Genomic DNA, 26,085 nt, shown 5'->3' with positions numbered 1-26,085 from the left:
AGTGAGCAACCCAACGCCGACGTCAGGCTGGCAGCAAAAATCCAAGAGCCGAATACTTAAGTACCGTTGGGCGTCTTCCCTCTACCCGACGCTGTGCCAGATCTGGTAATGCAGACGCTCGAAAGGTATACAAGTGTATCGTACGTGGATCAAGTACAGATCTCGAGGAGGATAAGGGTAGCAATAGCCTGAGGTGCTCATATCATGGCTGCTTATGTACAGTGTGCGATGGTGCGTGCCCGTCGACTCTGGATGGCCTTGAAATCGGACGTCACGACGACCTCGACCACGTAATACAGCTAATTAAAGCGACGGACGGGGATGACCGAGCGGATCCCGGGGCGGGTGAACTGTTTGTGCAGTGCTGATCTTCAAGCAGACGGGATACTCATATGTAGCGGAACGCAACCAGCCCCGCAGAGACGCTTCAAACATCAACAGACGAAACCTCAGAGACTTCAGAGCCAAACAAAACAGAGCGTATGCGGTGGCGAGGATGCGCGCGTGTTGACAAGCTTGGGAAGCAAAGACGGACATGCAATTTGCATGTAGTGTTCCGCCGGCTACAGTGTTCAAGCCTCAGGCCTCAGGCTTGAGCTTGTATGATTGGCCATCCCATGGCGAGTAGGCGGGACCATAAACTGCGCACCAGAATGGTGAGCAAGATCCAAGCGTCCGCACAAACCTCAACTTCAAGTCCTGAGTCTATTTGAAAGCTGAAGCTTGAAGCTCGGATCCGGGGTGCTCGAGGCTTGAATTCTGCTCCAGGCGGGCTGCAAGCACCTCCCCTGCGCACGCGCCCTCGACCGCCTCATGACCCGATGAGACTCTGGCCAACCCAGCTCTCCATCCGCACCCCCTCCGACGCACGCGCCTCCACGCGCGCCGGCCGCCACCCGATGGAAAGGGCCCGCGGTCCCGCCGCGGTCAGCTGTACTTATTTTCTGGTCCGAAACGAGCCGTCGCGATCGCTTACACAACGTTACGACCGGAACTGCATCAAATAGCGTAGGCGGCTTATATCTCTCTCTCTGTCTCCGTGGAGCGGCGGCGTGGGCCCTACGTCCAGCTGAGCGCTGAGCGTCTACGCCAGCCGCGCTTCCGTCTTCTCACCATTATCGCTCTTTGCGCTCATTCCTCCGCGCTCAGATCCCGAGCTCCCGACAACCGACGGACTCGTTTTCCAACCCGCAGCGTGTCGACGTCCGTCCCTGCATGCGCCGGGCCATGCCCAACTTCCGCTAGGACTCGGAGTCAGTGCGTAGAGAGACCAGCAGACTGGATTACAGTAACAAGTGTCCTCTCCGCGAGCGCGCCTCGGGCCTTGCTCCGCTCTCCCCCCATCCCGCTCTCCGATGCATCTCCTCCGTCAAACCAAGCTGCCGCACCTCTCCGTCGCGCCGTGCCACCGGTACCGGGTCCTTCGCAATCCAATCGCCCTGCCATCCGCGGCCTCCTCGGCGTCAAGTGGCACCACCGCGACGGCCCACCGCACCAGCTGCACCCGGCGTCGCGCTCACGCTCATCGGACGTCGACTCGGCCGTCCGTCCGTCGCGCCGACACCCTGCAAGCCCCCAGCGCCGGGCTGGCGCGCACGCCGATCGCCGGTCATCTCGATGTCGACACAACCGCCGTCCGCGGCTCGGAGCGCTCCCTCCGACGCGGCGTCGAAATCACAGTTCCTCGCTCGTCTCCGCGCCCGACGTTGGCCCGACGCTGCCTTCTTCTGCCGCCCCCGCTTCGAAACGCGCGCGGACGCGCGGCACGGCCCCTCGGCGACACGCATACGCGCGTCGTCCTCCTCCGGCGGCACGCATACATGACTGTCCGTCCACGTGCGTCGATGTTTTAAATTTGCATGCACCACACCTACTTGCCGCCGCGCGCGCGATACGGGCGGGGCGGATGCGCACGCGTCGCCAGGCCCCCGCCCGCTCAGTGTGAAGTCGCCGCCAGCTCGGTGAAGCGTCGGGGGTGTCGAAGGGAGTCGAGAGGAGACGCCGGTCGAGGAGAGGCGAACACGAGAGCGAGTCGGCACACGAAAGTGAGTGGGGAACAGTCGCATCCCGAAAAGCTGGCTACTACAGAGCGGCGCGACCTCGATATATATGGTGTCGGAGCCGGAGCTGCGTTACAGTAGCTTGTACCGTAAGCAAGCCGTCGTCCTAACAAACAAACACGGAGTGATCAACGAAAAGAGAGATCGGGAGATGAAGGGGGAGCGCCGGGAGAGCCCGGCGCGAGCGAAAGAAATAATGGCCCGGCGCGCGCGATCGCGGAAGCTTCGCGTCGCGTACTAGACCAGTCCCAGTCCTGACACTCAGCGCTGCTCGTGTCCCTCAAGGCTCGAGCGACACGCGCTGGGCTGCGGACGTCCATGACACGCGGGAGCTGGAAAACAAGGCTTAGAGTCGCGTGTTCATAAGGAGAAAATTTAGGGGCTGCGGTTATAGGCCGTGTGCGTAGGCGGCGTAGAGGTGTGGGGTACGGTCGGCTCAGGATCGTCGTAGAAGGGGCGAGAGCGCGGGGTAGATATGAAGGTCGAGGTCAACGGAGTGAGAGCGACGGACTCTGATGAGAAAAGGAAGACTAACGTGCAGTAGACGCGAGGCGCAGAATTAGACTGCAGGCTGAGGGATTGCGGGGTACGCGTCGGTACGGATGCGACGTACGAGGGCACGAGAGGAGAGCGAGAAACTCGCGAGCAGAAATGCAAATCGCATGATCTTGGCAGATACACGGGGTCGCAGCCATCCAGAGAGTGTCATCTAGCTAGTCAGTCCGGCGCGCTACACGGAAAATCCCGACTGTACCGCGTAGTTAGCGCGTGTATTCTTGGACGCAGAGGCGAAAACTCACCTTTCTTGTGCTGTCAAGACCCTCCTGCTCCACGCCGTCAACAGCGCGTCTCCCATCCACAAACTCCACCCCTTCCCCCTCCCCGTGCCCGCCCCCGGACCTACCGCGCATCCCCTCCGCCCGTACCCACACTCGTAGCACACTTGCCCAACCGACCCCAACCGGCTCGACCCACCCCACTCTGACTCGCCCTCCTCCACGCCGCCGACCGACGGCTGGAGCGTGCCCACGAACGAGCCGAGCTCGACCCTCGTCGTGAGCTGGATCGTCTCGCCGGCGGCGCCGCGCGCGAGCCGGGCGTGGTTCAGCGACCGGTGCACGAGCTCCTTCTCGGCGTTGATCACGGCGAAGAACGAGCAGATCTCGACTGCGTGCGGGTGCGGGGTCAGCAGGCGCAGAAGAAGAAGAGCAAGAGATCTAGCGAGGGCGAGACACGCACGCTGGCTGAAGACCCAGTACACGGCGACGAACGCGTAGCTCGCCGGAAGCACGCTGAACTGCTCGCGGGCGGTCAGCGGCGCCGGCCGGGTCGGGTCGGAGGATGGCTTACGAGGATGATGTCGCAGGTGGAGAGGATGCTGTATGCGCAGACGGTCAGCGGAGCCGCGCAGAGAGAAGACGTGAGACGGCACGCACACGTTGAGCGAGCCCGTGCTGAGTGCAAAGACCACGATGGTCCGGATCAACAGGTCCAATCTGAGGAGCGAACAGCTGTGTTGAGCATTTGCGAGACGAGCGAAGCGCGCGGCGCGGACCGTTTGATCCCGGTGTAGAACCGCAGCAAGGACGCAAAGACGGCGAAGGAGATCATCAAGTCGATCACGATCTCCGCGCCGGACGCGAGGAAGAACGTCCACTAGCGAGTTGGAACAATTCTGTCAGACGACCGGCAGGATGAGATCACAGCACGGCGAATGCTCACGGTCAGATGCGCTTCAGCAATTTGCCAGGAAAAATCCAAGCGGGCTCTGCGACACGTCAGCTTACGTTCCGAAAGACGTGCCGGAGACAGCTCACGCGCCGATGCTGAAGACTTGACTCGCGTACAAGCAAGTCAGCGCCGATGGGAAACCAAACGGACGAAGCGCACTCACAAAGGGCCATTGCAGTCACTAGCAGTGTCAAGACAGCACCCTGAAAGAGGCACTCGTACGTCATCTACGGTGAAGAGATGCGTGTACGAACCAGAATGATCAAGATGAGATATCGCCTACGGTTGACTGGAAGATCATGTCATCGGTCAGCGCGAGACATGAGCAGATCGCGAGGCTCACATTTCCAGATCCTGTAGAAGTATCCACTGCGGTGTGGTGCTCGTGTGAGCATTTGACACTGCACAGCCGAGGTTGGTACTTACAACCGGACCATGGCGCTGCTGATGTCCTGCGATAGAGAAGGGCGAGTATGTGAGAGGCTGGCGAGGGCATTATCGAGCAATAGCTATCGCTCACCGACGTCATCGCACTTGCCTGGAAGGTCAACGTCACCGGCACATGTAAGCACAGACGCGGCAGAGGTTCATGGAGCCGCACCGAGTAAATATTCGTGGAGCCAAAGATGGCGACAAGGTCACCCCTTCCGATGACGACGTATCTGGCCAGCAGGTAACAGCAGAGCACAACATGCGCGGTTCCCAACAACCTGGTATGGGAAAAGCGGCATAAGACTTCCCGCTGCGGCTCTGCAGAACTTGTACAAGCTCACCATAACGCCACGACCTACAAACGCCCGTCCAACCTGACTATATGCGCACAAGAACGAACGAAGACTCACGTAGTAGACCATCCACTTCCTCAGGCTCAACCCGTCGAGCTTCCGAAAGTACCAGAGCAGCTGGCCAGTCGTCGCGCCATAGAGCCTGCCATTCGCCGCGGCGTCGCGCGTCAGCAGCGTGAAGGCGCGATCGAGAAACACGAGGCGACGCACGCGAGAGAGACGCCGAGTCCGACGAGCTCGGCGCCGATCGTCAGGTCGAGGGAAGAGGGCGTCGGCAGCGAGGGCGGGTCGGACATTCGACAGGGTGCTGGGGGCGTCGCGGCGAGCGATCCTCATCCGTCCGCGACCGGCGGAGAGTGGTCGGTGCGCGTCGGTGCGGGCCGCGGCGGGATTGGATGCGGGGAGGCGGGAACAGGGCCGTCACCGAGCTAGAGAGAGAGATCGAGAACGGAGGCGTAGACTTTGAGGGCAGAGAGGAGACCAGGTGGGGCCCTGAGGGCGCGACGGCAACACCTTAAATGAAACGACGTCGGAGAGCGGCCCAACGACGACGTCCTGGCAGCAAAGAGCCGAATACCGTTTGGCGTCTTCATAGGGTAATGCAGACGCTCGACACATATACAAATGGCGCATAGGAGTGAACTCTGACATCATTCCACCGCCCATAGTACATGGATCAAGTGCAGATCTCTAGGAGGATAAAGGTAGCACCAGGTGGCCAGACCACGGTTGCCCACAGTGTGCTCTGGTGCGTGCCCGTCGACTCTGGATGGTCTTCATGCAATCGGACGTCACGACAACCACGTAATACAGCTAATTAAAGCGACAGACGTACAGTGACGGTCAAAAATAATGCACACCCTGGCTCTGACGTCTAGTGCGCTTCATGGCGGGCTCGAATCTCGTCCGTTTTGGATGATATCTGTATGTACGGGTAGATATTCTGAATTAGAACCTGTGGGTACTTGTTTGAGAAGATTCGGACTAGTATTGAGCGAGATAGGAGGCAAACTCTGTGAGCCACCTTGTCACAGCTGTCACAGCTGTGGGCAGGGGGCGACAATGCATGTCCGTAGAAGCAGAACAGCAGAGAGTTGAGAGCTGCGATTTATTTGAGGCTTATTGGGAGTCTGAATGATGCTCTGTGTAGGAATTTCAGGCTGTAAAAACTTCTGGTCGGGTCATGTTTGAGCAAACATGGTTTTGAGCTTCCTCAACTCAAATCCGACCATTTATTCGCACAGGCTCGGTCTGACTGCTACTGCAACAATATGGAATATTTTTAACATGCTCATAGACGTGATTGATGCAAAAAACCAGAGGAGAAAAGGTGCAGATGTGGTTGTAGAAGGTGCACTGTGGTATTGATCAATGTCACACACATCACAAATCGATGTCTAGAACAGGACAAAGGACCCTGTGAGGCACGAAACTGCTGTGAGAACTTCCCATAAAGAAAGGCTTTCAGATAAGGCACGCAAGGTTGGCCGCTATGGCTTCGTTGCATGGGTACATACTCAGGAAGTTGCCTGATGTGACATGATCATATTCAATGATTGCCCTGCCTCCATTGTTTTGCCTTCCTGGCTGTCTGTATTCTGGAATTTTAGCTTGAGCACATTTCAGAGACTTATAAAGTTGATACATACACATACCATGCACGAATTGCGAAAAACACGGCGAACATGGGACGGGGGATACTTGGTGAAGCCACACATGTCACATCAGGCAACTTCCTGAGTATGTACCCATGCAACGAAGCCATAGCGGCCAACCTTGCGTGCCTTATCTGAAAGCCTTTCTTTATGGGAAGTTCTCACAGCAGTTTCGTGCCTCACAGGGTCCTTTGTCCTGTTCTAGACATCGATTTGTGATGTGTGTGACATTGATCAATACCACAGTGCACCTTCTACAACCACATCTGCACCTTTTCTCCTCTGGTTTTTTGCATCAATCACGTCTATGAGCATGTTAAAAATATTCCATATTGTTGCAGTAGCAGTCAGACCGAGCCTGTGCGAATAAATGGTCGGATTTGAGTTGAGGAAGCTCAAAACCATGTTTGCTCAAACATGACCCGACCAGAAGTTTTTACAGCCTGAAATTCCTACACAGAGCATCATTCAGACTCCCAATAAGCCTCAAATAAATCGCAGCTCTCAACTCTCTGCTGTTCTGCTTCTACGGACATGCATTGTCGCCCCCTGCCCACAGCTGTGACAGCTGTGACAAGGTGGCTCACAGAGTTTGCCTCCTATCTCGCTCAATACTAGTCCGAATCTTCTCAAACAAGTACCCACAGGTTCTAATTCAGAATATCTACCCGTACATACAGATATCATCCAAAACGGACGAGATTCGAGCCCGCCATGAAGCGCACTAGACGTCAGAGCCAGGGTGTGCATTATTTTTGACCGTCACTGTAGATCACCGAGCCGATCCCGGGGCGGGTGAACTGTTTGTGCAGTGCAGATCTTGAAGAAGACAGGACACTCAGAGTCATATGTCGTGGGACGCAACCAGCTTCGCAGAGACGCTCCAGACATCAACGTACGAAACCTTGGACGAAACACTCGCCGTTTGCTCTAGATGCGTGTGAGAGATTACCAGGTGGTGAGGACGTGCGCGGCGTGCTGAAAAGCTTGGGGAGCAAAGACAAACACGTAGTGTTCCAGCTGTAGCGTTCAGGGGCTTGAATGGCTGACCATCCCGGAAAGTCTCGCCACTTCGTCGGCTTGACCAGAGACAACAAACTGGCGAGTGGGCGGGGCGATAAACTGCGCACCATGGTGATTTGTAGATTCCAAGCGTCCGTACCAACCTCAACCCCACGCCCCGAGCCTGCTTGAAAGGGTGCTCGAGGCGTAAATTCTGCTCCAAGCCGGCTACAAGCACCTCCCCTGCGCACGCGCCCTCGACCGCTTTCTCGTGCGTCACATCGTTGTCAACTCAACGTCGACCGCCTCAGAGACTCTGGGCGACCCGGCTCTCCGTCCTCCGATGCGCGCGCCTCCACGCGCGCGGCGCGCCGGCCGCCACCCGACGGGAAAGGGCCCGCGGTCCCGCCGCGGTCGCCTCTATGTTCTCGTCCGAGTCGAGCGGTCGCGGTCGCTTACAAAACCTCACGACCGGAGCTGTCTCAAATAGCGTAGGCGGCTGATATGTCTCCCTCTGCCTCCGCAGTGGACCGTTATGTACAGTCCTCTCCGCGAGCGCGTCTCGAGCCTTGCTCCGCTCTCCCTCTATTCCGCGCTCCGATTAATCTCCCTCCAACCAAGCTGCTGGTTCTGGGGCATCTCCCTGTAGGGGAGATGCTGAATCGGTCTCTCTCTTTCAACCCCCTCCTCCTCCTCCTCCCCCTCCTCCTTCTTTGCGTCGCGCCGTGCCCACTGCCGCCGCCATTCGCAATCTCCTTAATTTCCCTGCTACCCGCGGCCTCCTCGGCGCCAAGCATCACCACTCACCGCCCACGACAGCAGCTGCAACCGGCGCTGCGCTCTCGCTCATCAGACGTCCGTCCGTCGCGACACCTCGCACGCCCGCAGCGCCGCTGTCGAGCGCATGCCGATCGAGGGCCATATGTATCGACATCGACGCAACAAACGCGGCACGCCAGCCTTCGTCCCCGAGCGGCGCGGCCCCCTCCGTGGCGTCGAAAACTGGCACGCACGGTTCCCGGCCATACACACGCGCGCGCGCCCTCTGTCACCTCCGGCGATCCCGACCCTGCGCACCGCGCTCCCAAATACTTACGAGCAGACGCGCGGTGTCGGCGACGACACGCGCGTCTCGTCGCCTTCGGCGCAGCTGGTGCAGTGGTGCGCACATGCACGCCCATCGCGCGTCGTGGGAAAGCGCCCGAGCCTAGCCATCGCGACTGCGACGTTTTGCACTGGGCCCCGCCCGCTCGCGCCTCCGCCACGCGGGTGACCTGAGCGCCGATGCGCCGATGCGCACACGTCGCGAGACCACGCCCGCTCAGAACGCAGCACTGCTCGTGTCCCTCGAGGCTCAAGCGACACGCGCTGATCCTGGAGAGTCAGACGTACCTGCCATGACACGCCGGAGCTTGAGACCGAGAGTTGGAGTCGCGTGTTCATGCAGAGGAAATTGAGAGGCTGCGGCTGTAGTAGGCCTGTGTGCGTAGGCGGCAAAGCGGTGTGGGGTACCGACGGCTCAGGATCGTCTTAGAAGGGGCGAGAGCGCGGGGGAGAGATGGGGTCGAGGTCAACGAAGTGAGGAGAGCGACGGACTCTGATGAGAAACGGAAGACTAACGTGCAGTAGAATTAATGTTTATGAGGCGTAGAATTAGACTGCAGGCTGAGAGATTGCGGAGTATGCGTCAGTACAAATGCGACGTGCGAGGGCATGAGAGGAGAGTGAGAGACTCGAGAGCAGAGATGCGAGGGTGCAGCCATCCAGTCAGTCCAGCGCCCTACACGGAAAGCTCTGACTGGACCACATAGTTAGCACGCACATGCTAGCACGCACAAACGCACAAACTCACCTTTCTCGTCCGGTCAAGACCCCCCTCCTCCTCACCAGTGCGTCCCCCGTCCACAAACTCCACCCCCTTCCCTCTTCCCGCGCTCGCCCCCGAAACCACCACGCTTCCCCTCCGCCCGTATCCGTACCCGTCGCAACCTTGCCCGGTCGACCCTAACCGGCTCGACCCTCCCTGATCTAACCCGCCTTCGTCGACGCACCCATCGACGACTGGAGCGTGCCGGGAACGAGCCGACGTCGAGCCTCGTCGTGAACTGGATAGTCTCCCCGGCCGTGCCGCGAGCGAGCTGGGCGTGGTTCAGCGAGCGGTGCACGAGCTCCTTCTCGGTGTTGAGCACGGCGAAAAACGAGCAGATCTCGACTGCGCGCGGAGGCGGATGGGAGGTCAGCAGGCGCGTAAGAAAAAAAGAGAGACACGCACGCTGGCAGAAGACCCAGATCGTAGCGACGAACACATAACTACCCGGAACCACGCTGTACTGCTCGCGGGCGGTCAGCGGCTACTGCTGCCGGGCTGCACGGAGGATGGGGTGGCTCACGACGACGACGCCGCAGGTCGAGAGGATGCTGTGTGCGCAGACCGTCAGCGCCGAGACCGCGTAGAGAGACGGCGCGGGACGGCACGCACACGTTGAGCGAGCCCGTGCTGAGTGCAAAGACTACGATGGTCCGGATTAACAGGTCCAATCTAAAGAGCGAACGACTGTGTTGAGCATCTATGAGACGAACGAGGCGCGCGGCGCGGACCGTTTGATCCCAGAGTAGAACTGCAAGAAGGACACGAAGACGGCGAAGGAGATCATCAAGTCGACGGCGATCTGCGCACCAGACGCGAGGAAGAACGTCCACTAGCGAGGTGTTCAAACTCTGTCAGACGAGCGGCAGGATGAGATCATAGCACAGCGAACGCTCACGGTCAAATGCGCTGCTGGAATTTGCCAGAAGAATTCCAAGCGGGCTCTGCGACACGTCAGTTTAAGTTCCGAAGGACATGCAGGAGACACTGTCGCTCACGAGGCGATGCCGAAGACTTGACTCGCGTGCAAGCAAGTCAGCGTCGATAGGAAACAAAACGGGCGAAGCGCGCTCACAAAACGACACTGCAGCCACTAGCAGTGTCAAGACAGCACCCTGAGAGAGACGGAAGTTGTGCGTCATCCATGGTGAAAGAAGCAGGTACGAACCAGAATAATCAAGGCGAGATATCGCCTCCGGTTGACTGGAAGAGCATGGATCAGCGCGAGACGTGGGCAGATTTCGAGGCTCACATTTCCAGATCCTGTAGAAGTATCCACTGCGGTGCGGTGCTCGTGTGAGCATTTGACACTGCACAGCCGAGGGTACTTACAACCGGACCATGGCGCTGCTGATGTCCTGCGAGAGAGAAGGGCGAGTATGTGAGAGGTTGGCGAGGGCATTATCGAGCAACAGCGATCACTCACCAACGCCATGGTATGTACCTGCAGGGTCAACGACATATGTGAGCACGGACGCGACAGGGATTCACGGAGGGACACACCGCATAAACCTTCGTGGAGCCGAAGACGGCGGCGAGGTTACCCCTTCCGAGTATGAGGTATCTGACCAGGAGATATGAAGAGAGCACGGCTTGCACGGTGCCCAACAACCTGGTACGCGAAAAGCGGCATAAGACTTCCCGCGGCGGCTCTGCGGCCTGCAGAAGTACAGGCTCACCATAACGCCACGACCTATAAACGCCTGTCCAACCTGACTATATGCGCACAAGAACGAACGAAGACTCACGTAGTAGACCATCCACTTCCTCAGGCTCAACCCGTCGAGCCTCCGAAAGTACCAGAACAGCTGGCCGGTCGTCGCGCCATAGAGCCTGTCGTCGTGTGTCGCGCGTCAGCAGCGAGAAGTCGCGAGAAACACGTGGCGACGCACGCGAGCGAGACGCCGAGTCCGACGAGCTCGGCGCCGATCGTTAAGTCGAGGGAAGAGGGCGTCGGCAGCGAGGGCGGGTCGGACATTCGACAGGGTGCTGGGGGCGTCGCGGCGAGCGATCCTCATCCGTCCGCGACCGGCGGAGAGTGGGGGCGGGGGCTCGGTGCGCGTCGGTGCGCGTCGGGCCACGGCGAGATTGGATGTGGAGGGCGACGGGGAGGTGAGAGGTCACTGCGCTAGTTCCAGAAAGCCTCTGACGGAGAACGAGAGAACGGCTGCGCGAAGAACGGTTGCGTCGAGCGGAGTGGACGGAGGAGCGCAGAGAGGGAAATCGGAGGCCAAGAGAGGTTGAGGCCCTACTTATGGGCGCGACAACAGGGACGATGGTGATATTTAATGGGAACGACATCCGAATTCCGTGCGCCGTCCATGGACAACGGCCTGTCCATGTCAGCAACAATCCAATAGCCGAAAAACGCCAGCTGAGGCGCTCGTCCTCCCTCTCCCGACGATGTGCCGAATATGGGAATGTAGACGCCCATCAAGGAATGAACTCCGAAATCCTTCCACCACCTATGGAAAACCATGCGCGGATTAAGTATAGATATCGAGGGACTAAATGTAGCAACGCGCGGTTAGATCGCAGCCCCTCATGCAGTGTGCGATGGTGCGTGCCCGTCGACTCTGGATGGCATTGAAATTGGACATCACGTATGACGGCCTGTTTTTCTGGTCCAAGTCCAGCCGTCGCGGTCGCTTACATACCGTTACGACCAGAGCTGCCTCAACTAGCGTAGGCGGCTGATATAACTTTCTGCCTCTAGCGTGGATCGTTACAGTTCTCTCCGCGAGCGCGTCTCGAACCATACTCCCGTCTCCCTAGATTTCCCATTCATCTGCTCCATCAAACCAAGCCACTGCACCTCTCCGTCTCGCCGCGCCACCCCCGTTCGCATTCCAATCGCCCTGCCACCCGCGGCCCCCTCGGCATCAAGCACCAGCTGCAACCAGCGTCGCGCTCTCGCTCATCAGACGTCCGTCCGTTCGTCGCGCCGACACTGTGCACCCGGGCAGCGCCGGCGTCGAGCGCACGCCGACCGACGGTCATCGACATCGACACAACAAATACCACCCGTCGTCCTCGACTCGGAGCACCCCCTCCGCGGCGTCGAAAACCACGGTTCCTGGCCGCACGCACGCGCGCATGCTCTCTGTCACCTCCAGCGAGCCCAACGCTGCGCACTTCTTGCGCCCGCGCTTCGACATGTACGTATCACAGACGCGCTGTAGCACGCCCTGCCAGCGACACCTACGCGCGTCGTCGCCTTCGACGTCGGTGCGATGCGCATCGGGCCGTCCGCGAGACGAGCACACGCGGGCGCAGCGACCGCGACGGTTTGCAGGCCCCGCCTGCGCGAGCTCTCTGCCGTGCGGGCGACACGGGCGGCGCTGACCATGATGCGCTTATGAACACTGCGCGTCGCGAGGCCCTCAGCGCCGCTCGTGTCCGTCCCTCTCGGAGGCTCGAGCGATACGCGCGGGGCTCCGAGCGATCCCTGCGGACGTCGGTTCCACTTACGATGATCATGTTTGACGAAGCGAAACCCGACGTACTTGACTTCCTTCAACTCCTCGAGTCCCCGTATGGAGTGAGGAAACTGGTAGTTGGCGTACAATCCAGCCGCTTCGTCAAGAGAAACGCCCTGCGCAGACGTTACGTGGTCAACGAAAGTAAGTCTGCGGCCCGAGACCCACCCATGGATTGATTGGAACGTGGCGTGGACAGGGCCAAAAGGAATACGACGACTCTAGTTTAACGTTTAACGTTGATCAGTCGTTCAAGGGCGTCAAGAACAACCTTGCGCGGCCAGAGCGCGCGTGCACTTTGGCGTCGAGGCTCGCGGGACGTTACTACGGTGCAAATACAGTGGATCCGCCCGTCGGGATCGTCCCAGCTTTCACCTCCTGCGAACCGAGTACCGCGGGCACTAGAAGAGCTAAGACGCCAGGACGGATCGTTATCCGTCCCAGCGTCAGCACACCACATATACTCAAGTGAGATGCTCGATCTATACAGATGGGGAGCCAGGACGTCGGCACGGGGGTGCAAAGGAACACCTCAGCGTGCACGCTGCACCCCATCGGTATGGATACGAGATGATAGATGTACGCGTAGCGCCTCCCTGGGTTCTGGCGTGCATCGTGGTCCGCCACTCATGCAGCGTGCACGCAGAGGGACGACGGAGATGCGGGCGAGTGAAGCGCGCACAGCGTGCGGTGCGCAGCGTGTTCGAGAGCTCTCCAGATTGGGCAGGCGGCTGAGAGAGAAGATGACCGAATGCATACGGAACGCAACGTGCCTCGTGCAGAGATCCCCTTCGAGAGATCGGGCGAGAAGCCACAACGGAGGTGGAAGTGGTGGGTGAACGGCCCGCATCGTGTGCTTTGTTGTCCTTCCCCCGGGCCACACGTTGTGTATGGCGCACGGACATTGGGGATCTGCGATTGTCACGTCGTCAGCGTGGGCTCACGCACGACGCATCGGCGCAGCAAAGGCGGCACCAGAGCACTTTGAGCCTGCACACAATGGACGACACGGGCACAGCGTAGGACAACGACGACGATGCCGCCCGCAGATTGCGGACTTGTTCGCCAAGCTGTCCGTCCCCCGTCGCCATCCATCCAACCTCCACTGTCCACCTATCAACGCGCCTTCATATCCCCTGCGCTGAGCGCACAATGGACGGCGATGCGTTCATCCAACACCACTGCACGCACCCGCCTATATGCATCCCCACCCTGCACCAGCATCCGTGACCGTTTCCAGGCTGTGCGCGCTGCACCTACGCCACACCGCGCGCCCGGTCTGTGTGGACATAGCCCCAGTCCAGTATCCAGATCTCCACGCATCGCCGCGGAGGAGAGAGACACACCTGAGGCCTGGTTCCCGGTTGAGGGTGCAGCGCGCGGCGACAGCGACAGTACTCGTGCAGGGGACGTACGGATGGGGAAGGTGGCGACGGTGGGGACCAGACCCGCTGGGGATGGGCGTCGGGAGGAAGAGGAGGCAGCCTCGTGAGGAGGGTGCGCGGAGCCCGTGCGCGCATTCCGGGCCGAACCGTGGGAGCTCCGCCTGGAGGCGGTGGGGAGTTCGACTCCGCCACTCGACAGAACCCGCGCTGGTTCCCGTTCTATAGACTACATACAGTCCTCTCCGTGAGCGCGTCTCGGGCCTTGCTCCGCTCTCTCCACGCTCCGATGAATCTCCATCTAACCAAGCTGCTGGTTCCGGGGCATCTCCCTTAGGGGAGACGCTGAACCGGTCTCTTTCATTCAACCTCCTCCTCCTCCTCCTCCTCCTCCTCCTCCTCTCCGTCGCGCCGGGCCCACTGCCACCGCCATTCGCAATCTACTCAATCGCCCTGCCACCGCGCGCGGCCTCCTCGGCGTCAAGCGCCCGCCGATCGAGGGCCATATGTACGCATCGGTATCGACACAACGAACGCCAGCCGTCGTCCTCGGCGCGGCACGCCGTCGAAGACCACCCCCCCCCCCCCCCCCGGCTCCCGGACACGCGCGCGCGCATGCGCTCCGAGTCTCCGCCGGCTCTTGCGCCCGCGCGTCGAAATACATACGTGCAGAGTCGCGGGGCCGGCGACGGCACGCGCGTCCCGTCCGCCTTCGGCGCAGCTGGTGTGGTGCGCGCGCGCACGCGTGCCTGCCGTAGGAGAAGGAGAAGGAGAAGGAGGAGCTGGGGGTGCTGAGCCTCGCACCGAGTCCCGACTGCGCGACACGGGCGGGGCGCGGCTGACGCGCGCACGTCGCGAGGCCCCGCGCGCTCAGCGCTCAGCGCCGCTCGTGCCGCTCGAGGTTCGAGCGAGGGCACGCACTGGGCTCGGAGCGTCAGACACCCCTGCGGACGTCCATGACACGGGGGAGCTGGAGAACAGGGTTTGGAGTCGCGTGTTCTTGAGGAGAAAAATTAGAGGCTGTGACTGTAGGCCGTGTGCGAGGCTAGGCGGTATAGAGGTGGGGGTAACCGACGGCTCAGGATCGTCGTGTAAGGGGGTGAGGGCGCGGGGTAGAGGTCGAGGTCGAGTTCGAGGGATTGAGGAGAGCGGTGAGTTCTGGTGAGGAAGGGAAGACTAACGGGCACCAGAAGTGCTGTATACAAGGCGTGGAAAGAGCCAGGCTCAGAGATTCGAGCGGGGGATGCGTCAGTGTAGATGTGACGTGTGAGAGCTGATGCGACGACAGCGAGAGACTCGAGAGCAGAGATGCACAGGGTACGAGCTCGGCAGAGACGCGAGGTCGCAGCCGTCCAGAGAGCGATCCATCATCTAGTCAGTCCATTGCTCTACATGGGAAAATCCGACTGTGCCGCACCATCAGCGTGCATCCGAGGAGGCACAGACGCGGAAACTCACATTTCTTATCCGGTCAAGACCCCGCTCCCCCCAACAGTAGGTCTCCCATCCACAAACCCCACCCCGCCCAGCCCCACCCCCTTCCCCTTCCCCGCGCTCACCTCAGAATCCATCGCACTTCCCGTCCGCCCATACACATATCCGTGGAACCCTGGCCCTGCCGGCCCCGCCGGGCCTCCGAGCCGGCTCGCCCCTTCCCAATCTAACTCGCCCTCCTCCGTGACGCCACCCATCGACGGCGGCAGCGTGCCCGGGAAGGAGCCGACGTCGACCCTCGTCGTGAGCAGGATCGTCTCGCCCGCGGTGCCGCGCGCGAGCTGGGCGTGGTTCAGCGAGCGGTGCACGAGCTCCTTCTCGGTGTTGAGCACGGCGAGGAACGAGCAGATCTCCACTGCGCGCGGATGCGGATGCGAGGTAAGCAGGCGCATAAGAAGGACAAGAAGAAGAAGAGCGACACGCACGTTGGCAGAAGACCCAGACCGTGGCGACGAACACATAGCTTGCTGGAAGCACGCTGAACTGCTCGCGGGGGGTTAGCGGCTACTGCTGCCGGGCTGTACGGACTCGCTCGGAGAGGGAGGCTTACGATGATCATACTACAGGTCGAGAGGATGCTATGTGCGCCAACGGTCAGCGTCGAGACCGCGCGGAGAGAATGCGTGAGACGGCACGCACACGTTGAGCGAGCCTGTGCTGAGTGCAAACACCACGATGGTCCGGATCAACAGGTCCAATCTGAGGCGCGTGTTGAGCATCTACGAGACGAGCAAGACACGCCGCGCGGACCGTTTGATCCCGGTGTAGAACCGCAGGAAGGACACGAAGACGGCGAAGGAGATCATCATGTCGATAACAATCTGCACACCGGACGCGAGGAAGAACGTCCACTGTCGAGTTGTTCAAACTCTGTCAGACGAGCGGCAGGATGAGATCACAGCACGGCGAACGCTCACGGTCAAATGCGCTCCTGGAATTTGCCAGAAGAAGTCCAAGCGGGCCCTGCAACACGTCAGCTGACGTCCCGAAGGACGTGCGGGGGCCAGCTCACGAGCGGATGCTGAAGACTTGACTCGCGTACAAGCAAGTCAGCGCTGATGGGAAACCAATCGAGCGAAACACACTCACAAAGGGACACTGCAGTCACCAGCAGTGTCAAAACGGCACCCTGAAAAAAGCACTTGCATGTCATCCATAGTGAAAAAAACGCATGTACGAACCAGAATGATCAAGGCCAGATATCGTTTGCGGTTGACTGGAAAAGCATGGGTCAGCGCGAGACGTGGGCAGATCGCGAGGCTCACATTTCCAGATCCTGTAGAAGTATCCACTGCGGTTTGATGCTCGTCTGAGCATTTGACGTTGCACAACCAACCGAGGTTCATACTTACAACCGGACCATGCAGCTGCTGATGTCCTGCGACGGAGAAGGGCGAGTATGTCAGAAGCTGGCCTGGGCATTGTCGAGCAACAGCTATCACTCACCAACGCTATGGTATTTGCCTGCAAGGTCAACGACACATGTGAACACGGACACGGCAGGGGTTCACGGAGGGACCCACCGCGTAAGCCTTCGTGGAGCCGAAGATGGCGGCGAGGTTACCCCTTCCGACGACAACGTATCTGCCCAGGAGATATGAGGAGAGCACGGCTTGTACGGTGCCCAACAGCCTGGCATGGGGAAAGCGGCATGAGACTTCCTGCAGCAGCTCTACAGAAGTTCAAGCTCACCATAACGCCACGACCTATAAACGCCTGTCCAACCTGACTATATGCGCACAAGACCGAACAAAGACTCACGTAGTAGACCATCCACTTCCTCAGGCTCAACCCGTCGAGCCTCCGAAAGTACCAGAAGAGCTGGCCGGTCGTCGCGCCATAGAGCCTGTCGTCGCGTGTCAGGAGCGTGAAGTCGCGATCGAGAAACACGTGGCAACACACGCGAGCGAGACGCCGAGTCCGACGAGCTCGGCGCCGATCGTCAGGTCGAGGGAAGGGGGCGTCGGCAGTGAGAACGAGTCGGACATTCGACGGGGTGCTGGGGGCGTCGCGGCGAGCGATCCTCATCCGTCCGCGACCGGCGGAGAGTGGGGGCAGGGGCTCAGGCCTCAGGGCGCGTCGGTGCGCGTCGGGCCACGGCGAGATTGGATGCAGAGGGCGACAGCGAGGTTAGAGGTCGCCGAGCTAGTGCCAGACCGAGAGAGAGAGAACGGGTGTGCGGAGAACGTGGACGGGTCACGGAGGAACACAGAGGAAAATCGGAAGCCAAAGAAGTTGAGGCCCTAAGGGCGCCACAGGGACGACGGTGATATTTCATGGGAACGACATTCGTGCGCAGTCTGCAGGGGACGACGGCCTGTCAGTGTCAGCAACAATCCAACAGCCGAAAGACGCGCGCCATCCGAGTCGCTCGCACGACGGGCAACGGCCCAGCTTCGGAGCCCGAAAAGGCGTAGAAAAAGCTTGTCAAAGGCGTCTTTTCTGCAGCCTTTTGTGCGCGTGTGAAAAAGGCACTAAAATGGGCAATTTCTCCGTCTGATTTACGGGGTGCTGAAAACGATCGATAAAGAGACCTTTGGTACCCGTTCCAATAACGCGCGTTACTTATCATTTGTACTCACTTGTTTGTTACTCACATACTATACACGATCTATTGCCTTTACAATGAATCATATTGTCTTTGTTCTGAGCACTGTATTCTGTCGGGCCGAAAAATTCGCCTCAAACGTCACCTTTCAGGATATTCTATGACACACACAAACTTGACATAAAAGTTCGCCTTTCCCATCCTTTTTCTCCCCTGGAAAAATACATGCCGGAAATGACACCTGTGACAGGTTTTTTCTACGCGTTTTCGGGCTCCAAAGCTGGGCTGTTGCCCGTCGTGTCGTCATCCCTTCGCCGAATATGGTAATGTAGACGCTCATCAGGGAGTACCATTCCACCACCTATGAAAAACCCTGATACCATGCGCGGATTGAGTACAGATATCGAGGGAGCAACGCGCGGTCAGATCACGGTTATACGGTGTGCGATCGTGCGTGCCCGTCGACTCTGGATGGCATTGAAATCGGACATCATGACGGCCTGTATTTCCTGGTCCAAGTCGAGCCGTCGCGGTCGCTTACATACCGTTACGACCGAAGCTGTATCAAATAGCGTAGGCCGCGGCTGATATCTCTCTCTCTACCTCCGAGGACCCATTACGGTCCTCTCCGCGAGCGCGTCTCGGGCCTTCCTCCGCTCTCCCTCCATTCCGCTCTCACATTCACCTGCTCCATCAAACCAAGCTGCTGCGCCTCTCCGTCTCACCGTGCCACCCCCGTTCGCATTCTAATCGCCCTGCCACCCGCGGCCCCCTCGGCATCGAGCACCAGCTGCAACCGGTGCCGCGACATCGACACAACAAACGCCACCCGTCGTCCTCGGCTCGGCGCCGCTCCCTCCGCGTCGAAAACCACGTACGTTCTTGGCCACACGCGCGCGCACGCTCTAGATCCGTCGCCTCCGGCGCGCCCGACGCTGCGCACTTAGCATTCTTGCGCCCGCGCTTCGAAATACGTGCCACAGACGCGCCACACGCCCTGCAAGCGACACGTACGCGCGTCGTCGCCTTCGACGCCGGTGCGATGCGCATCGCGCCCCCACCGTCCTCCGTCCAGGTGGAGGCGCGATCGACGACTGCTGCTCATGACGAGACCCGCACACGTGGGCGCATCGATCTCGACGGTTTTCTCTCTCTCTCTCCGCCACGCGGGCGGCGCTGAGCGCCGACGCGCACTGCCCGTCGCGAGGCCCAGCCCGCTCAGCGCCGCTCGTGTCCGTCCCTCTCGGAGGCTCGAGCAATAAGCGGTGGGCTCCGAGCCATCCCTGCGCACATCGGTTCCACTTAAGTACGACTCGAGTCGTGTTTGACGAGGCGAAACTCGACGTACTTGAACTCCTCGAGCCCCCATATGGATTGACGGCGCCGGATATATCGCCTGTGACGTCCGAGTGAGGCAAGGCAAGACGCGATGAACCCTCTCCCGCCAGCCATCGGAGCAACGAGCCATCGAGGCTCCCGGGACGGTTCTAGCAGTGGTACTATACAGATGGGGAGCCAAGATATCGGCATGGGGGTGCAAAGGAATCAGCGTGCACGCCGCACCCCATCAGTATAGAGATGAGGAGATTTCTATACGCGTGCGTTCTGCGGTGCATCATGGCCCGCCACCCATGCAGCTTGCACGGAGAGGGACGACGAAGATGTTAAGGCGAGTGAAGCGTGCACAGCGTGGGGGGCGCAGCGTGTTCGAGAGGTCTCCGGATTGGGCAGGCGGCTGAGAGAGAAATGCATACAGAACGCAACGTGCCTCGTTTAGAGATCTACTTCGAGAGATCGGGCGAGAAGCCACGACGGAGGTGGAAGTGGAGGGTGGACGGCCCGCATCGTGTGCTCTGTTGTCCCTCCCTCGGGCCGCGTGGTGTGTATGGCGCACGGAAATTGGTGATCTGCGATCGTCAAACCGTAAGCGTGGGCTCATGCACGCAGCACAGACGGCACCAGAGCACTGTGAGCCATACCTGCACGCAGTGGACGACGCGGGTACAGCTCAGGACAACGACGGCGCCGCCCGCAGCTTGCGAACTAGCTCGCCACATCTTTCGTACTCCGTCGCCATCCATCCAGACTCCCAGCACTTGCCCACTGTCCACCCATCAACGGGCCTTCATCTCAGCGCACAATAGACGGTGATGTGTTCATCCAACGCCACCGCCAGCACCAACACGCACCCGCCTATACGCGTCCACGTCCTGCGCCAGCATCCATGACCGCCTCCACGCTGCGTGCCGCACCCACACCGCCGGCCCTTGTGGGTATGACCCCAGTCCAGTATCCACGCATGGGCCACAGAGCGCTCAGGGAAGAGACACACCGACTCACGGTTGCGGGTGCAGAGCGGGGGAGCGGGCAGAGCAAGCACTCGAGCAGAGGGCACACGGATGGGGAAGGTGGCGGCGGTGGGACAGAAGATGGGTGTCAGGAAGAAGAGCATGCGCGGAGCAGAGCGGGTCCGTGCGCGCGCTCCGAGCCGTGGGCGCTCCACTTGGGGGTTCGACTCTAGTGTGAAGTGTAGAACCTTTGGTTGTTAACAGGAAGTAGTTCACACGGTTTATAACCGGTTATAAACAGGTTATAAACTTGCCTGTTAAGAAGGGGTCCAAGGCCGTCCTGTGTAGAACCTCGGCACCCTGTTAAGAACCCATCGGGTGGGTTGGTTCAGTGAATATCATATGTGTGAAATGCGACAGAATTATTCTGCACGTTCCAACGCTTCTCAGCCGAAGGGGATCCCGGTAGGCCCAGAGGCACAGTCCATAGTGTTTTGCGGCTCAGGAGGGTTAAGCGCCCTTGCGCTTATCCGCTGTTGCTCTGTGCGAGGTGAGGGACAGATCTGGAAAGAATTAAGGTAATAACCTAAACATATGCAGCACGCACAGCACGAGTAATTATCTGCGAAAACCGAAGTCGAGCAACGAGAGCATACAAAGCCGAGCCAGAATACGAAGTAGGGACACAAGAAATGCGGCTAGGTGGAAGGGCTTAGAGGCTCGAGCGAGTGTAATACTTAAGCAGAAACAGACCGAGGCAGAAAGAGCCAAAACAGGGGCCGGTACATGGGTAGTGGAGACAGGGATAGGAAATATAAGGAAAATAGAACGAAAGATAATACGAGGACGCTCCTTCTTCTACTACCGCCACCATCTGGTACTTTCCCACGCCTCGCTGCCACTGGAGCGGACAGCGGTCGTGTGGAACTCTCTATCTCTAGCTTTATTATCTACTCTTCTGGCCTACTAGTAAACCCCTAGACAACATGCCCGCAGCCAAGAAGGCGGGTGTGACTGGGGGAGCCCCCGGGCCAACGACGCGCACCGGGTCGGGCGCCCTTAGCCGCCCGAGACGGACGTACCTGTTGAGCGACATCGAGACGTTGACCGAGCCCAACTTGCTAGAAGCTATCAAGGGCATAATACCAAGTGCGGAGGCAGCGCATGCCGCCCTTGCCCCCTACCAACTCGAATGGGACGACGACGTTCCGCCCTCTCAAGAGCAAGTCACCCGAGCCCTCGCCATGGTCGCTCTCGTGCCACCGAAGCCATCGGAACACGTCAAGGTGGTCGCGGCCTTGTTCTACTTCTCCAAAGCAGCGCAGGAGGAAACGGTGAGCTCTGTCATTGCGAATCGTATCTTGAAGAAGGTCGGGAAGGGGATGGAGGAGTTACGTGCATCCTCAGTGGAGGCATGCAAGGCGGCGGCGTCCTCCATGGAGGCGACGCTGCAAATGATGAAGGAGAAGGTCGAATCTGGGGGTGGCTTAGGAGGGGCCGGAACGCAGGGGGAGCTCGCGCCGGCATTGGAGGCTCTATCGGACCCGTCCTTTGCGCTGGTCATCAAGCAGGCCGCTGCGCAGGCGACGACGCGTAGCGCGCCACCGCTGGAATTACGGCGGACGCTGGACAGGGCTGCGCGCAGAGAGAAAGAGGTGTGGGTCGACGGGGTTCTGTGCAAGGACCAACAGGGGACAAGAATAACGGAGCAGGTGCTTGTAGAGAAGGCCAAGCTCGCGGTGGCAGAGGCGATACGCAAAGCCGGGGCAGAGGCTCTCCCCCCGGGCTGCTCATCTCCCAGGGTCGTGGCAGCAGCATACCTGCATAAAGGCGGGGTCTCGTTTGAGTTCGAAACTGCAGAACAGGCTCGTTGGATGGAGGACGGCACAGTCTAAGGCTGTTTGAGGGTCCGGCTCACTTCGCGGGTAAACCCGCGATGATCCGGAGCCGTGAGCCGGGGATCATGAGCCGAACGGCTCCAGCTCTTTGCGGCTCCGGCTCCCAGCGGCTCCGGATCAAGGGGACCAAAATATTGCGGGTCTGAGGCTCGATCCACGGATTATCCGCAGAATCTTGAGTGATAGCTCATATATGTGCATATCTACTACAAACGCTATACAAATCGAAAGCTATTTGAATCTTCCTTCTAACGATGCACTCTATGTGTGATTATATGAAGAAATGACTGAGTTATACACCAAACATGACCTACTCGCACTTCGACAGCGTTTGGCGCCCGCGTTTGGCGTCTTCACGCGGGAATCCGTCCCGATCGGGCAGTGTTCGGATTCGAACACGGGTCTCGCGCATCACTTGCTCGCGGTCATCCCTCCTCCTCTCCAGTCTTTCCTCACCCCTCCTCCGCTTGCCTTCCACCCTTCATCCGCGCGGCGTCATCGCGTGCGCGCGCGCGGCCGTCCTCAAGCCCAGGAGCTGCGCTGTGGGGTCGCGGTGAGCTCCCGCGGCCCTGATCTCCTCTGGTGAGATTCCCACATCCTTGCCCGTCTCAAGCTCACCCTCGCGTTCCCCTTGTCCGCGTCTCGCCACCTCGCCATCCCCCGGTTTGCCCCCGCCAGGCCCTTGTTCTCTGCGTCTTCCCGCGCTTTTCCCTCCGCCTCCTCCGCCTTGTGTCGTCCTCCGCCCGCGCCGCGCTCAGCCTCCTCTACCACGCCCCTGCCCTCCGCCTTATCCCTCGGATCCACCTCGCGTCGCCCACCACCACCTCCGCGTTGGCTTCAGCGCCACGTGTCCCGCGCACCTCCCATCTCGCCCACGTCACGTCTCGCCCGCGTCGCTTGATCCTCCGTCCATGCGGCGTCATCGCGCGCACGCGCGGCGTCGTTCTGTGGCCCGTGGGGTCCTGGTGAGCTCCCGTGGCCCCAATCTCCCCTGGTGAGTCTTCCCCTGCCCCGTCTGCTCCCCGCGTTGTCTCACCCTGCCCCGCGCTGGCAATGCCCCTGCGCGCCATGCGCTCGCGCTCGCCCCCCTCCCACTCGACCGCGTCATCCTCGTCCGTCTCGCCCACCTCGTCCTCGTCCGGGTCACCCACCTCGCCCTCGCTCCCGCCCTCGCCCTCGCCCTCGCCCCCATCAAACCCTTCCCGTCGCCTTCCCCGCCTTCCCCGTCCTCACCCGCCCTACGGCCGCACCGCGCTCGCATCATCCTCCGCGCCCTCGCCCTCGTCCTCCGCGCCCGCGCCCCCTGTCTTGCTCTCATTTGGCCCACGCCCACGTCACTCGCCTTGCTCTTGCCTCCGTGCCGCCCTCGCCGCGTCGCCCTCGCTGTGTCGCCCACCTCGCCGTCCGCATCGCCCATATCCCCCTCCTGCCACGCTTCACCGACGTCACGACGTCGCCCGGGTCGCCCGCATCTCGCACTCCAAGTCACGCCCGCCTCGTACGCATCACCCCTGTTGCCCCCGCGTCGCCAATCTGCCCCCGCGTCGCTCGCGTTCGCATCGGCGTCACCCACTTCATCGACATCGCCCGTCACCCGCGTCACCCTCGTCCGCCCCTCTTCGCGTCGGCGTCACTCACCTCACCCTCGCCGCCGCCGTCCGTCTCACCTCCAGCCCGCCCGCCTCGTGCATGCCCCGCCGCTTTCTCGCCTCCGCTTTGCCCACCTCACGCCCATGTTGCGCTCGCCTGCGTCCGCGGCACCCACGTCGCTGCGTTATCTGCCTCACCCACATTACCCGTCTCGCCCTCGCCCTCGTCCGTGTGCCTCGCGCCCGCGTCGCCCACCCATCTCGCCCACCACGTCCTCGCCTGCCTCGATCGCGCCCACATCACCCGCGCGTGCACTCACACCCACCTTTCCCGCATCGCCTGCATCACACGCGTCTTGTGCTCGTGTCGTCTACTTCTCCCATGTTGCTCACCTCTCCCTCTTAGCTACCAATTGTATATATATACCTGTAGAGTAGTAATCCTGTCAATAAAGTACTGCTTCGCTTGCTGTCAATGACCATGAAAGATTTCTGATAGTCTGAAAGAACACACCTGAGTGAGAAAGATCCGCAGAACCCACACACCCACAATGAGCCACAGAGTGCGGCTCATTTGGCGGCTCGATCCGCGGATTGCGGCTCCAGCTCGCGCGGCTCCGGCTCTTCCAGCGGCTCTGATCCATGCGGATCTGGATCAAGCCCCCGGAAGTCACCTGATCCGTGGGTTCGGATCCGGATCATCCGTGGATCGAGCCGCAAACAGCCTTAGCACAGTCCAGGGCGACGCCTTCGCAAAACACCTCACTGCCGGGGCGAGGATTACTCCGCGCCCCTACAAGCTTGTTGCGCTATACGCCCCCATCACCCTGGACACGCAAGGGGACGCTGCGCGCGAGGCGATCGAAAGAGAGAACAGACTGGAGATGGGGACCCTGCTTAGTGTTCGATGGATCAAACCAGTCGGGCGGCGTCACCCGAAGCAGTCTACAGCTCACCTTCTGGTGGCCGCGCGGTCTGCAGACGCGGCCAACGCGATCATTCGCACTGGACTCACCCTTAACAGCAAGCGGGTGGAGGTCCGCAAGGACGTCACAGACCCCATCCGATGCGCCAAATGCCAGCAATACTCCCCCTTCCACCTCGCGCAGACGTGCACGGAGCGCGGGGACACGTGCGCTACCTGCGGATGCGCTCACCGCACTGACAGCTGCGACGTGGAGGCAGGGGCCACTGCCTCTCATGTCTGTGCTAACTGCGAGCGGGCGTCGAACGGCCAACACAAGGGCCACGCTGCGTGGAGCAAGGACTGCCCAATCTACCAGGAGCAAGTGAAGCTGAAGATGTCTCGCACCGGCGACTCCACCTACCGGTACTTCGTCACATCCGACCCCGCGACCTGGGAGAGGGTCTCGGACTACCACCCTACTGCGAATCCAGTCGACAGAGCTATCCAGGACCCACCGCCCCGCACAACCAAACCGCCACCTGCCTCGGGCTCTAACGCGACCAAGCTGGGTGCGGGTGCGAGTGGCGCGCGCGGCCGGGGGCCTCCGCCAGGATACGGCTCTCAACACCGTCAACCTCGCTCTCCGGTGATCCCGACGGCCTCCCTCTTTAAGCTCACCCAGTCCAAGCTTCCCTTCCTACCCGTTCCGCCCATCCCGACACCGGAAGCCACCCAGCCACCCACGGAACCAGACCAGTTGCTGGAGCCGGGTGAGCTTCCTGCCTCTTTCGCCTCCGACTTCTACGCGCCCGTCAACCAGCCAGACAACCTCATTTCTACCAGCGGTTGGGAATGAAGTCACACCCGATACGCCCCACCCTGCGAATCCTACAACAGAACGTCAACAAATCCCTACCTGCCCAACTCGACGTCATCTGCTCAGCCAGGACCAACGACATCGACATCATCGCTCTCCAAGAACCCTACATTGACCACCTCCGCAACACCCGAGCAGGTTTCAAATGGGTTACCTGTCCCCCAACACATCACCTCCGAGACGGCGAAGACCGCTCCCGTTCATTCCTTCTTGTTAGCACTCGTTTACTCTCCGACTCATGGATCCCGCTCCCTGTCGACTCTCCAGACGTCACTGCCATCACTCTGCTCCGCGGTACCCAGAGACTCCATGTCTTCAACATCTATGGCGACCAGCAAGATGATGAAGCCTTCCACAAGGCAGCCGCAGCTCTGACGAGGGCGCGCTCGGCCCCCTCTCGATCGGGCGAGCCCGAGACTCACCATGCGATCTGGCTAGGTGACTTCAACAGACACCACCCCATCTGGGACGAGGCGCGGAACCACCACCTCTTCTCCCCGCAAGCCTGCCGACAAGCGGAGGT

General features: G+C 60.3%; 3 protein-coding genes across 3 annotated transcripts; all 3 read right to left on the bottom strand.

Annotated features, from left to right (window-relative positions):
- Positions 1-2,435: 2,435 nt before the first annotated feature.
- Positions 2,436-4,872, bottom strand: BXZ73DRAFT_105564 (uncharacterized protein; the record flags this gene model as incomplete). Its single annotated transcript, XM_048016306.1, has 17 exons — positions 2,436-2,590; positions 3,036-3,227; positions 3,300-3,357; positions 3,411-3,438; positions 3,497-3,556; positions 3,616-3,716; positions 3,783-3,828; positions 3,878-3,893; positions 3,955-3,994; positions 4,046-4,080; positions 4,135-4,160; positions 4,218-4,243; positions 4,312-4,329; positions 4,393-4,501; positions 4,565-4,578; positions 4,634-4,718; positions 4,787-4,872. 17 exons carry the CDS (start codon positions 4,870-4,872, stop codon positions 2,436-2,438), a joined length of 1,095 nt encoding a protein of 364 aa, XP_047873617.1.
- Positions 4,873-9,013: 4,141 nt separating this feature from the next.
- Positions 9,014-11,078, bottom strand: BXZ73DRAFT_105563 (uncharacterized protein; the record flags this gene model as incomplete). The annotated part of the gene is made up of 17 exons (XM_048016305.1): positions 9,014-9,031; positions 9,285-9,445; positions 9,506-9,563; positions 9,624-9,651; positions 9,713-9,772; positions 9,832-9,932; positions 9,999-10,044; positions 10,099-10,114; positions 10,176-10,215; positions 10,269-10,303; positions 10,353-10,378; positions 10,433-10,458; positions 10,527-10,544; positions 10,604-10,712; positions 10,780-10,793; positions 10,849-10,933; positions 10,993-11,078. The coding sequence occupies 17 exons, from the start codon at positions 11,076-11,078 to the stop codon at positions 9,014-9,016; spliced, it is 927 nt and encodes a 308-aa protein (XP_047873616.1).
- Positions 11,079-14,974: 3,896 nt separating this feature from the next.
- On the bottom strand, positions 14,975-17,443 carry BXZ73DRAFT_105562 (uncharacterized protein; the record flags this gene model as incomplete). The annotated part of the gene is made up of 17 exons (XM_048016304.1): positions 14,975-15,137; positions 15,627-15,810; positions 15,881-15,938; positions 16,006-16,033; positions 16,095-16,154; positions 16,206-16,306; positions 16,373-16,418; positions 16,468-16,483; positions 16,545-16,584; positions 16,637-16,671; positions 16,721-16,746; positions 16,808-16,833; positions 16,902-16,919; positions 16,979-17,087; positions 17,148-17,161; positions 17,217-17,301; positions 17,358-17,443. The coding sequence occupies 17 exons, from the start codon at positions 17,441-17,443 to the stop codon at positions 14,975-14,977; spliced, it is 1,095 nt and encodes a 364-aa protein (XP_047873615.1).
- Between the last annotated feature and the right edge of the window lie 8,642 nt (positions 17,444-26,085).

The sequence above is a fragment of the Epithele typhae genome (genome assembly GCF_022376455.1).
Source record: "Epithele typhae strain CBS 203.58 chromosome Unknown BXZ73scaffold_67, whole genome shotgun sequence".
In the NCBI taxonomy this organism is placed as follows: Eukaryota; Fungi; Basidiomycota; class Agaricomycetes; order Polyporales; family Epitheliaceae; genus Epithele; species Epithele typhae.
The sequence above is the reverse complement of the archived record's forward strand: the minus strand, read 5'-3'. Positions and strand labels throughout refer to the sequence as shown.